The sequence below is a fragment of the Sinohyriopsis cumingii genome, chromosome 16 (assembly GCF_028554795.1).
Source record: "Sinohyriopsis cumingii isolate HCF-2022 chromosome 16, ASM2855479v2, whole genome shotgun sequence".
NCBI lineage: Eukaryota > Metazoa > Mollusca > Bivalvia > Unionida > Unionidae > Sinohyriopsis > Sinohyriopsis cumingii.
In genome coordinates, this window is record NC_142976.1 from 53305814 (window position 1) to 53319091 (window position 13278).

At 33.3% G+C, this 13278-nt stretch overlaps 2 protein-coding genes across 2 annotated transcripts in view; one reads left to right on the top strand and one right to left on the bottom strand.

Annotated features, from left to right (window-relative positions):
* Positions 1–9557, top strand: part of LOC149780422 (N-acetylneuraminate lyase B-like) — a 33948-nt gene extending 24391 nt beyond the window's left edge. The window contains exons 7-12 of the mRNA XM_089937348.1: positions 536–611; positions 1446–1538; positions 3158–3303; positions 4574–4699; positions 6530–6569; positions 7992–9557. Coding sequence (XP_089793474.1) covers positions 536–611; positions 1446–1538; positions 3158–3303; positions 4574–4699; positions 6530–6569; positions 7992–8134 — 624 coding nt within the window. The 3' untranslated portion in view covers positions 8135–9557. The remainder of the gene's footprint in view (positions 1–535; positions 612–1445; positions 1539–3157; positions 3304–4573; positions 4700–6529; positions 6570–7991) is intronic.
* Positions 9558–10410: 853 nt separating this feature from the next.
* The window catches only part of LOC149780423 (exosome complex component RRP4-like), a 36392-nt gene continuing 33524 nt past the window's right edge, over positions 10411–13278 (bottom strand). Inside the window, exon 8 of the mRNA XM_089937349.1 lies at positions 10411–11941. Coding sequence (XP_089793475.1) covers positions 11861–11941 — 81 coding nt within the window. The 3' untranslated portion in view covers positions 10411–11860. The remainder of the gene's footprint in view (positions 11942–13278) is intronic.

Genomic DNA, 13278 nt, shown 5'->3' on the forward strand with positions numbered 1-13278 from the left:
CAATGCAGTTAGACAAAAGTTTTTCTTGTGTAGTGTATTGACATCAATCTAGTTAGACAAAAGTATTGACATCAATGTAGTTAGACAAAAGTTTTTCTTGTGTAGTGTATTGACATCAATGCAATGAGACAAAAGTTTTTCTTGTGTAGTGTATTGACATCAATGCAGTTAGACAAAAGTTTCTTGATATTGGCTTAATTATTAATTTTGTTTTAATGATGTACAACATAATCTCCAAACTTACAAATGAATGCAGTTAATATAAGAAATTTTTGCCCACAATGATAAAAATGTCTGAAAATTCCTCCTTTATTGCAATTACCTTTGAAAGAATGTTATTTAGCTGTAATGCTTGTAAGAGTACTCATTTATTTTATTCTCGAAGGGTTACCCTTCCTAAAGAATCAAGCAGTTTCTTTGCCATTACATTTTTATAACCTATCTCGATACTATACAGACATGATTGTGCATTGTGCCATTAAATACAAACACATACATACAGACAGACACATGCTCTTATTTGTCATTTTTCCAGGCTGAACATGCACAGGAAATTGGAGCTACAGCATTTGCTGCTTTACCACCAACCTACCACAAACCAGCCAGTGTAGGTAAGAGAACTTACAGCAGATACCTGATTGATATGATGATGATGATGATGATGATGATGATGATGATGTTATCACCGTTACAATCATTAAATGTTTTAAACATTTCCCCAAAAATATATGGAATGCTTGTCGATTTTAAATGGCAAAAACTGAAAATATAAAAATATTTGGTCTGCAAGCGGTATTTCTATTTCAAGGTATTTGTAACATAGACTTTTTTTCTCTCTATTATATACACTCGCTTGTAAGTTGAAACAAACTTCAAACAACAAAGGTCCTGATCTGCCGTAGAATCATGTACCTGTAGATCAGGGTCTATGCAGTTTGATCTACTGATTACTATTAACTAAAGTTCTTGTCTTTTAGAAATTATATGGAATTTAAGCTCAAATTGTCTGCAAATATGAAAAGAAAGGGGCCAGATTACCACAAGGAAACATATTCACTTTGGTTTGTAACAGATGCAAGTGGAAATAGCACAAAACTATTGCAGTGGAAATAGCACAAAACTATTGCAGTGGAAATAGCACAAAACTATTGCAGTGGAAATAGCACAAAAAGATGCAAGTGGAAATAGAACAATTTTCTCCATACTTGAATGCAATATTTAATGACACTAACAGCATGTTGACTGAGAATCACTTTGGAGTACTTTTAGAATATCTAACATAAAATAAAATTAAAAATCTAATTTTGTCCATTGATGATACTTATATTGTATGTGGAAAAAAATTCATTTTCATTACCCTTACACTTCCCAACATAATTTTCTTGTGTTCTTATTTCACAACCATCACAAAACATATAATTGTTTTGCTTTTTTATGTTTTTCAGAGATACTGGTGGATTATATGGCCCAGTTGGCATCAGCAGCACCTAAACTTCCTTTTTACTTATACGAGTATAACATTACTACTGGGGTGTACTGTAAGTAGTCTCAACACTGTCACATCTGTGTAGTTAAATGTGTTTACTGTCACATCTGTGTAGTTAAATGTGTTTACTGTCACATCTGTGTAGTTAAATGTGTTTACTGTCACATCTGTGTAGTTAAATGTGTTTACTGTCACATCTGTGTATTTATGTGTTAAGATAATTATGTACATGTTAGATTCAGACAGACACACAGCGAAAAAGAGACAGTATAAGTGTAATTAGACAGATTGATATATAGACAGATAGACAGTATAAGTGTAATTAGACAGATTGATATATAGATAGATAGACAGTATAAGTGTAATTAGACAGATTGATATATAGATAGATAGACAGTATAAGTGTAATTAGACAGATTGATATATAGACAGATAGACAGTATAAGTGTAATTAGACAGATTGATATATAGATAGATAGACAGTATAAGTGTAATTAAACAGATTGATATATAGATAGATAGACAGTATAAGTGTAATTAGACAGATTGATATATAGACAGATAGACAGTATAAGTGTAATTAGACAGATTGATATATAGATAGATAGAAAGTAATTTCTTTTGTTGGTTTTAAGGCATTTTACTAAGGCATGACTTTGATTATATTTCCAAGATGATTGATTGATTGATTGATAGATAATAGATAGATAGATAGATAGAGATAGACAGACAGACAGACAGACAGACAGACCAATGTCTCTGCATGTGTAATTAAATACATTTTTATTCCAAGAATTACTTCTGAAGGTTTCAAAGACTGATAGACTGAGAGGCCTCTAATGGTTAAGAGTATACAGTAAATTCCCGAGTTATATTTGACTTACGCAGGTCTTGCATTTATACAAATTAGTAATAACACAAAAACAGAAAAATACACACCTAGTGTGTGTGTGATTTAGATTTGATGTGTATCTTTAAAAACTTTTCAGTTATTTTGATACAATATTTGTAGTGTGGCAGATTATAGTGATGTCTAGCACTGGGGCATCATGCCGCAGACATGTAGCATCATGCCCCACCCAGTCACATTATTCTGACACCAGACCAACCAGTCCAAACACTAGCATCTTAATGCTGAGTGCCAAGCAAGACAGCTGCTTGTACCATTTTTTTATAAGTCTTTGGTATGAAAGGGCAAAGTTCGAACAAAATACTACATGCATCATGTGTATATATGCAAGAGTGCAGCATCTGTTCCCAAGCTGGAACTGCCATTTTGTATCATCTGAGATGAAGATTCTCCTCACCATTGATGGATGGATTGAAGATTGTTTGTTGTTGATTTTGTATTTTTTTGTGCATTGTAATGTGATGGTATAAATATGTTTGTAAATATTTTTTGTAACATAATAAATATTGGTTGAAAAATATTGTATTTTGGAACCTTTGGTGTCATAAATGTGAGGTCTGAGGAACACAACCCACCAATTTTCTAACATATCCTATTGAAAAAGTCACCTCTAGTCACATATTCAACATACATGAAGTGTCTAGACATGCATTATATGCATAAATTGGGGATTTACTGTAATTTTAAAGCAAATTGCTTAGAAAGTGTATCTGTTCATGGCATAACAATGAATCCTTCAGCTGTAGGTTTTATTTTCTCAGTGAACATACCAGAGTTCCTGAGACTTGCAGATAAGTGCATTCCCAATATAGCTGGAGTAAAGCACACATCACCAGAGTTGCCTGCCCTTGTTAACTGTGCCAGGGCCTGTAATGGGAAATTTAACATCCTTACTGGAACATTGGAGGCAAGTATACTGCTATTCTTTTGCTTGAATTTGCACCCGTTATAGCGATATTCTTAAACACAAATGACACACACAAAAAACAAGAACAGAAATAGACAGTAGTGTTAGGCAATCAGTTATAGTTAGAGGACTGATTCATCATAAGTGATGATCCACCAATTTTAGTTGTAAATATTTTCAGTATTGTTTCACAGACAATGCCATTTTTGCATACATGGTAACATTTTTGCTTCCCATAACTTTAAATGATTGATAGACACAAGTTTTCAACAGATATGTTGTTGGTGCTGTTTCTGTACTATTTACAACAGAATGCTATTATTCATAAATTTAATTTTTCCTGGAATAGTTTGCTCTGAAAAGTCAAAAAAGAAAAATTTGTTTGATATTTTTCTTCCAATGTTTGATTATTGTAATTAATCATCACACCATTATTAGACAACCAGTATTAGTTCCCAGATAGTCAAGCCAAGCTTCTACCCTTCAATACTGTGTGATTCTCACTTCAATGTTACCAAAATAAGACTTAAAGTTAGACCTGGATTTCAGGCATTTGATTGGTCAGTCTTAAATCTGACTACATTTAAGCCAGTCTGATTATTGGATTCTAGACTCTTTAGTTTAGTAGTGAAACTTTCATAAACAACACTGTTGGGACTAAAGCATTTGTCCATTTGATTGAGGTTGGAAGTATGAGGAGGTTATATCAGAATTAGAAGGCCTTTTTGGGAAACATCAGGCCATTTAACAGAGGTTAAACTAAAGTAGAGATCATGTTACAAAGTGGCCTGTATACATAGAAGTGCTGGGTACAATGGGGACTGTCTACAGAGAAAGCCAGGTTACAAAGTGACCATTCTACAGAGGATGGCAGGTGAAATGAGTTCAGGTTACAAAGGGGCCAGTCTACAGAGTTCAGGTTACAAAGGGGCCAGTCTACAGAGTTCAGGTTACAAAGGGGCCAGTCTACATAGGTCAGGTTACAAATGGGACAGAATACAGATGCCAGGTTACAATGGGGTCAATACAGAAAAGGCCATGTTACAAAGGGGCACATCTACAGAGGAGGCTAGGTTACAGAGGCCAGTCAACAAAAGCAGACATGTTACAAAAAGGCTAATCTAAATAAGAGGCCAGGTTACAAAGGGGCCATTTTAAGGAAGTTTCTCTGTATAGATTTTCATAACCAGGCATACAGTGGTATTACAAATCCTTATGAACCTTTTAGAAAAAGAAATGAATTCACCCTATATAATTTGGTTTATTTTAGCAATATTTACCTTCCCTGAGTCTGGGTATAGAAGGGGTTATAACTGCTCCCTACCTTGGAAAAATATTCTACAACATACGTCAGGCTTTCAGATCTGGAGACATGGAAAAGGCACAGAAATATCAGGTAATTTTTTAAAAAAAAGTCTTTTTGTAGTTGATGAAAGAGGATACTTATCCTTCAGTGAATTTTCATACAAGATGTCAACATTTTATGTCAGTAAGGTTGAGTTCCACCATCCAAATATGTGAATGGGTTCAGTGTTATGCGATACAAAGTTTTTCCTTTCATATTTCAACTCTCAAAATACATTCTGACAAACAATTCCAGAAATGGGGACAGGTTTTTTAATTGATTGACTTTACACAGAGCATTTATTTATTCTGCATGTTTTCTTTATGTTACACTTGTATTGTATGTTGGTGGGATAGCACATATCAGATGAGTCATTGTGAGATAGAAAATTTAGCAAAGAAGTTAGGAGTTAAATAATGTTAGCTGATTGCACTCTATATATATATATATATATATATATATATATATATATATATAGAGAGAGAGAGAGAGAGAGAGAGAGAGAGAGTATATTAGCCCAAGTTTTCATTTGCTAACTTGTTATGCTGGACACTGCCTATATGGATCCCATGCCATTGTTTGGTCACTATGTTTTTGCCTCTTATTTAAACATTACAGATAAAAAGCATATGATGTCAAACGTATAAAAGTTTATCACATGGACTTATGAAAAAAGAACTTTCATTTAATGTTATTATACTCGAGACATTACACAAGTCCCAACCCCATGTGCTTTTTACCTTTTGGTAAAATCCACTAACAAACATAATCATTCTCCAATACTTGTTTGAAGACCTAATCAAATACAACTTTACATCGGACTGAAAATATCTGCCAGGGTATGAAGCATTATTTAAATTCAAGGTCATAGGTCAGCTTGTTGTCAGTTAATAATTCATTTATAAATGCAGTAGAGTGGAATAAAATGCTGTTTTGGAATAAAGTTCTGAAAGAAAAATGATTTTTTAGAAATAAATAATTTTTGAGTAAACTAATGAAACATGGAAGGACAATGCTAAAACTGAGCAACAGCAAATCCAGAACCCCAAATTGGGCATTTTCTGGCACATTTAATAATCCAGAACCCCAAATTGGGCATTTTCTGGCACATTTAATAATCCAGAACCCCAAATTGGGCATTTTCTGGCACATTTAATAATCCAGAACCCCAAGTTGGGCATTTTCTGGCACATTTAATAATCCAGAACCCCAAATCGGGCATTTTCTGGCACATTTAATAATACAGAACCCCAAATTGGGCATTTTCTGGCACAATTAATAATACAATGTATGTGGGTTTTCTTTCCTGCTGTAACATTTTATGCCTCCTTTGGATAATTTTAAAATTTACATATATGACTGTTGCCAGATAAATTTTAGGGCAAATATGTCCAGCACTAGCCATTCAAAATTAGGGATCCTTGTGTGTGTGTGTGTGTGTGATTTAAAACAAATCCTGAGAGATCAATGATATGCGTCTGTTTATCAAAATTGTATTTGCTTGTACAAAAGATTAACAGTATTGTAATCACTCAGATATAAAGAATGTATTTCACTATATGTTAAATTCTGTTAATCAGAGTTATTAAAGCAGCCAAGTTGGCTCAATAGCTTGGATGCCAGAGCAGGTTTGAATTATACCATTAGATCAACCTGGATCAGCTATCTATGACATTTTACATCATTTTCTGGTACAATATAAGCTTGCTGTACAGTAAAACACTAAAGTGAATCAATCAATATGAATGGGTTCCCACAGAGTATAAACACTTCATAAAAATTAAATTTAAAATCTAAATAGCTCAAGTTTGAGGATCTGTTGATTTCATTATTGCAAATACTGTGTATTACTGGGAGTAATTATTTAGAGTTTTGTTTCAGACCCAAGCACTGCTGATTGACAACATCACAAAGAAATATGGTGAGTGAACACTGAAATTTACCATCAATGTTAGAAAACAAATGTTTTAATTCTTTAGACAAGAAACACAAGAGCAAGCGTTGCAGTGCCGTAATTTTGCTTTCGGGAAAACCTTCATTACAGTGTTACTCTCATCAGAAACTTCCAATTTTAACAAAGACATAACACGAAAACTAAGTGCAATAAATATTCTTCCAGCCAAATTGCTAAAAAGTTTTTAAGTTGTTTACAGATATTTTAGTTCAAGGTCTATTTATAGCCAAGGAATGTTCTGGAAGATAACTTGTTACCCACCCTAGCCATTTTATTTTGTCTTAACTTTTTATACAAGATTGTGGTAAACAAAATTATTCATTCATGTGCTATGTTCAGTTTCTGGAATCATTTACTGTTGTGTTCAGATATAATTTGAATGGAATCATTTACTTACATTATTTATTGGAATTACATTAACATTTTGGACTAAAACACTATTTTGAGAATATTGTGAATTCATTCAAAGACATTCTGGATTATATCATCATCATTCATCAAGACTGTGGCATGTATGTTCCATTGCAAAGCTGATAAAGTAATCAAGATTTGAAGAAAACAAATAATATTTCAATTTTTATTACAATAGCTTTATGGATGTAATTTAATAATTATGTTATCATTTGGAGAAAAAAATATAAAAGAAATTTCCAAAAGTACAATATCCAAAGAAAATACATTAATGTAGCATAGTGGTATGCCAACATTCTCTCCATTGTGCATGTTTTAAATGCAAACAGCTTCACCTTACATACATCACTCTCTCAAAAGTACATAATAACTGGTGAGCACCCCCTAAAGAATGATGACAACTTGCTCATACATTTTCAAGGTCAATTCTTAAAACTTGACAAATTTACCACTGTTACACTGACCTGTGACCTTGTGTCTCATAAATCCTTGAAACTCCTGTGCAATGTTTGATTGTAATATTGTTTTCCTATTAAAAACAAGAAATAAAGTGGGACTCAAATGCTAACCATTGACCTTCAAACAAAAGTCGTCTCATGTGACCTTGACCTTGACCTTTAGCTGCCCATCTCTAGGAATATTCTTTGCCTTGTGGAGAAGATGTGGGCATGCAAGAGACGCCAGCTTTCTAAAAACATAAGCCAAAAAGTTCATGCTGGATGGATGGACATTGTAGACACTATGTCTTGCAACTGTTGCCATTTGTGAAGGCATGACATAATTTAACATAGTTTTATTATGGTCAATGATAAGTGCACCAATATATTAGAGAAGTCATTCTTTTATCACTTATTCTTCTAAAATTCTCCCAGGTCACAGACTGAGATGGAATGATCATTAACTGCATATTATTTCTTCATCTTATGGTTTATTTTTGTCCTTTAAAATATGTTATACCTGAATTTGTTATCTTTTCAGGTGGAGGTATCAGTCTAGCAAAACAAATCTTTGCAATTGCCAGTTCAATTGATGTTGGAAATGCACGTCTTCCACTTAACAACAAAGGCCTACCACCTGACAGACTAGAGAATTTGGAGGAGGAGCTCAGAGACCTTCTATAACAATAAATATAATAGTTACTTGACCATATTTCTTATCTTTCTGTTAAAAGATAAATGTTGCTTTAAATTCAGACTTAAATAAATGCCATATTATCAAACAGTACTGGGGTGGGTGGGTTTGAGACTCAAAAGTGTGTTTTGATGTCCTCATTTTCTTTCAATGCAGTAATGTGCAATACTATCTGTTCTTCAGCATGCATTTTTAATGTACATAACTTCAGATGACTTGGGTAGTTCTGTTTAGTTTACCTATACAAATTAGCTAAATGGACTCACCCACAGCAGCATTTTACTCGACACATCACCCTAGGTATTGTTAGCAAATTAATTAATCTTTGCATGGTCATGAAATATAGTTTTTGTTTTGTTGTTTGAAAAACTCTGAGTCTAAGATTCCTTAAAATCGTGCTTTTAGAATTACAAATGTGTTGATAAGTTTTGATGTCCAAAATCATGTTTTTTTGTGTGACACAGCGTATTATGGCAGGTACTGCCTTTAATTTGCAACTTTGCAAAGACTTCAGTTATGGACAAAACTCTCCATCAATGATACATTCAATCATGAATGAATACAGCAGCATGTCTTATTGTTTTAAAGACTTATCATAACTTCGGATCACCATGTGCCTGCAACTAAGTTATTTACTATTTTTGTCAGGGTTTCTCTTTGACCCTATCAGGCATATCTACAAATCTCAGCAATACGCAAAAATCTGCCTGGGACATCTTTCTGCTTGAAATATGCCATATAGATAACACTTAAACTCAATACAAAAAACTTCAAAATATGATCTTTCTTTAATCTCAGATGGCAAATCTATCATTAGACTCAGTTAAAACAATGGATTTCTGAGTAAGGCCTCAATGGCTACCAAATGTCTAAATGTGTACATGATTAATAACAGTCCTAAATATTTAATTTAAAATTGGAAACTCAATAATTTCCCCCTTTTTACTTGTAAGGCTTACTGAACAGCTGACAGCTATTACTATATGCGTGCTGTACTTCACTCAACTGTGATTATTTTAATGTATGATTTGGATCTCTTATTATGACATGATTCAGTTTGAAAGACATGTCTTTGTTGAATAGATTTGTCAGGATTCAGTTTGTAAGACATGTCTTTGTTGAATAGACATGTCAGTATTCAGTTTGTACAACATGTCTTTGTTGATTAGAGCTGACAATTTTGGTAAAACATCCCTAGGATAACCATATTGTTTCCTAATGATACATACACATACACAATAAATAATAAAAAATAAAATGTGGATATGCATATGATTACTTTTGAAGGATCGACAAGGACTACAAAACCATGGGGACTACAAAACCATATGGGTACTTACAAACCTGATACTCTGTTTCATTAAAAGAAAATGTTGCTAATTAAAGGATCTGTTAATAAACATGTTTTTCAAATGTGGTTTAAATGAATATTTTATTGGCCTCATTTCTAAATCATCCTGGAGTGAAGTGTTGTGTAATGTGTGCTACAATAAATCCTTATAAACCTGGACTTTTTTCCAAACACATACATGCCAACCTCAAGAGAGATATAAGCATACTTAACAGTAAAATAAGTGGCAAAAAATATAATCTGAGCATAAAGTGTATAGCGTATGCCAAAATACAATACACTGTATGAAAAATGTACATTTATTTTTGTTATACCCTGGATCTGCAGCTGGTTAAAATTCTTGTCACAAATTGGCAAAATCCATGTGGATTAGTACCAGAATATAAATATAAAACCTAATGACAAACTATTTATATACCCCACTCACTGTAACTTTAGCTGAATGATTGTAAAGTCAAGTCCATAAATTATTTAATGAGCTCAGTCTGAGTACAGCATTACATTGCTCATAGTCTTTTTAAATTTGCAAAGCACTATTGATTGATCTTTTTTCTGATCCGACATGCTCTGAAGTTTAAAAAGATCCCTCTGCTCTAACACTTTTTTAGTCATATACTGTAACATCCATCAGTCAATCTACAAAGCCTGTTTTGCCTAACATATGGTTCCTTTTTTTTTTTTTAGTAGAATAGACTTGTCCATTACCTAAATATATTATCAATATAATGAATCTCTGACACAAGTTCTTATTGAAGAAACACATCAGCTTGTTTGGAAATTTGTCATATAAAGTAGCTATAAAATAACAACATAATGAAAGCAAATATAGGTCAAAGTTGGACAAATGTCAGCTTACACAGGAGTTTTGTCATATTCTCAAGTTTATGTGTTGGATTAAAAAAAATTACAACAAAATACAAATTATATTGCTTTTATTTTTATTTTCTTAATATAAAACAAATGCATAAGCCATATACAGGCAAGCATAAGATACAGCAAGGTGAAAAGAATTATAATGGTTACTGCTAAAGTGTAATGGTTGGCATGTATGCCAGTGATACCACATTCAATGTGAAAATCAAAATACTTTACGAAAACAATTAAAGAGAAATATCCTACTAGTCCCGTTCAATAAGGATAAAGTTATAGAAAAGTATCATTTAATTGGAATGGGTAATCCCCGCGTCACTGATAGCTATGTGCATGTTCATTTACACAGTTACCAATATTATAAATATTTAAAGGTAGTAATCTTAACTATAGTCTGGCTATACATCCCCGTTTGTTTGTACCCTCCTATTGATTTCAACAATGGAAAATTTTAATGTGATAAAAAGTGCAAGGAACTTAGTCAATTCATTCACTGATTCATAATTTCTAACCTGATTGTGAGTAGAGTGGCCCTAACACAGTCATCATCTGCAAGTTTCATGCTTAACGGAAGTTTTCAATATAATAGACGGACATGCTCTGGGTCCATTTCCAGTTCCTGGACAAGTCCATTTTTCGGCAAAGGGGTGTGTGCATGACACATACATATATGTCGTCTGCTTCTGATACTTACAATGTTGAATAAAATGACAACAAAATTTGCCTTTTACGTGGATTTAACAAGCTGTTTCATTTATATGTTCATGTGTGCAAAGGCCAAGGGATATAATTCCAAACTCTTAACATTCTGGTAATTTACAGAATTATCCGACAGTTACCAAATATGATGAACTACATCATTATGTTGTCAGATGGAAATAAACTAACCCATAGTGTATGCAATATTGCGCCGTGAAAGTATGGAAAGTCCATTAGGCATGAAATGGTGAAGGGGATGCCAGTATTAGTGCCATTCTGGTCACAGTCAGGTTAGAAATTACAAATCAATGATTCAATTGACTTAGTTATGTGCACTTTTTATCACATTACACGTTTTCTTTACTGAAATTGGTAGGGGGGTACAAAACAAACGGGGATATATAATGAGACTATAAGCTGTTTACACATAAAGGAAGTAATTTTAACTAAGCTGTTTACACACATAAACATTGCAGCCTCATTTATGACCTTAAACTGCTCAGGTTAAAATATTCTGTCTGTAATTAAAGAGTTGTACTTGTTTTATGAAATAAATGTGCAGTGGACAAAGTAAGATATCTTGTATTTCTATTTCAAAAGTGAATGGTATATCAAATATATCCAAGTCTTTCACAGCCTCCAAATTTTCAGTCTTCTGTGATGCAATCAATTATCTACTGAGTCTCTGAAATCATCCTTTTGTAAGAAATCCAACTGATTTTCATATTTTCATGTTTTTGTCAGTGCTTGCACCAAATCCAGTTGAACACCAATGTCTTTCATCACACGGACAATATCAGGTTCCTTCCCTTTCCAAACGTCCCCTTGCAATCTCGATGATTTCTGTCATGACTTCTGGTTTTGGAATATATTTAACCTTAAAAAATATAAGGTATATATGAAATCGTTTAATCTCATCAATGTATGGTATATACTTTCTAATAACTTTCTAATATGTCAGGATCAACTGCAAACTGCACAGATCCAGATCTTCTATTGCATAATGTGCTGGTAGATAAGTATCTATGCAGACTGTCATCAGGGTCTATGCTGTTTGCAGTTGGAACAAGTGAGTATAAATGAAATAACTTGTAATCTGTTTCCCCATTATTTGCATGATCATGGAGATGTCAGACTGGTAACTTTTGTATATGTAATTTCCTGAATATTCATAAATAATAATACAGGTAAATAATGGCATACAATATCCCAGTCTACGTTCATAAACCACATGCCCAGTTGATGAGTCAGTCAAAGATAGAATGTATCCCCCAAAGCTTGTAACTGTTATACATGTTTAATGTCATAGAAACAAATAATGGAGTAATACAGCACCTTTCCAACTGGAAATTTACTTTAAAAAAACACTTAGTTTACTTACAGTTCTATTCTTTCATACTCATTTGATTTCCATGTCTTAGGTTTGTCCATATATTTGAATTTTTCTTTTTTTTTACTTTTCATTTTAAAAAGATTCATTGGCAAATGGGAGCCATACCAAGTGAGCAACTCTAAATAATGGGGAAGCCATAGTAGCTTAGTTGGTAAAGTGCTGGATTTATATTTTCACAGGTTCAATACCCACCTATACCAGCCTGGGCTTTTGTCTTGGTGTGTCCTTGGGAAAGGCATGTGACTCCCATTTCCTTGGCATGATATGGCCAATAATGAATTAAAACCAACAACAACTTAATAATGTACTATATTCAACATAATAACTGCACTGTGCTTTAAAATAATTAAATTTTGGATAAACTTCATGAGGTCAAAGTTCATCAAAATAAACACACAGTAATGATGTCATGAACTGTGTCCCCAACACATGTAGATTGAGAAGAGTTAGCTCCCTCTTTCTATCTAGGCAGCTCTCCACCCTGAAACTTCCTTCTCACTTCCAATATGGTTGCACACAAAAAAGACAAAATCTAATTTTGACACTGATAAACCCACTGAGGTGAATGGCAGCAATACACTATACATGTATGAAGGCAGGCTCTGAGAAAACCATGTTGTATGCATTTTTAGAGGTTCCTTCTTCCCATGATGTATGCTGGGATCAAGATACAAGTTCTCAGCGGTGGATAATTTTATCCAGGTTTTGACCAAAACAGAGGGAAATGCACTTGAACAGAGCTTAATATGTACAGACAATGCTTGTGTCAAACATACATCTTGGTGAACTTGTGGAAATTTTAGGAGAGCTTGATATATATA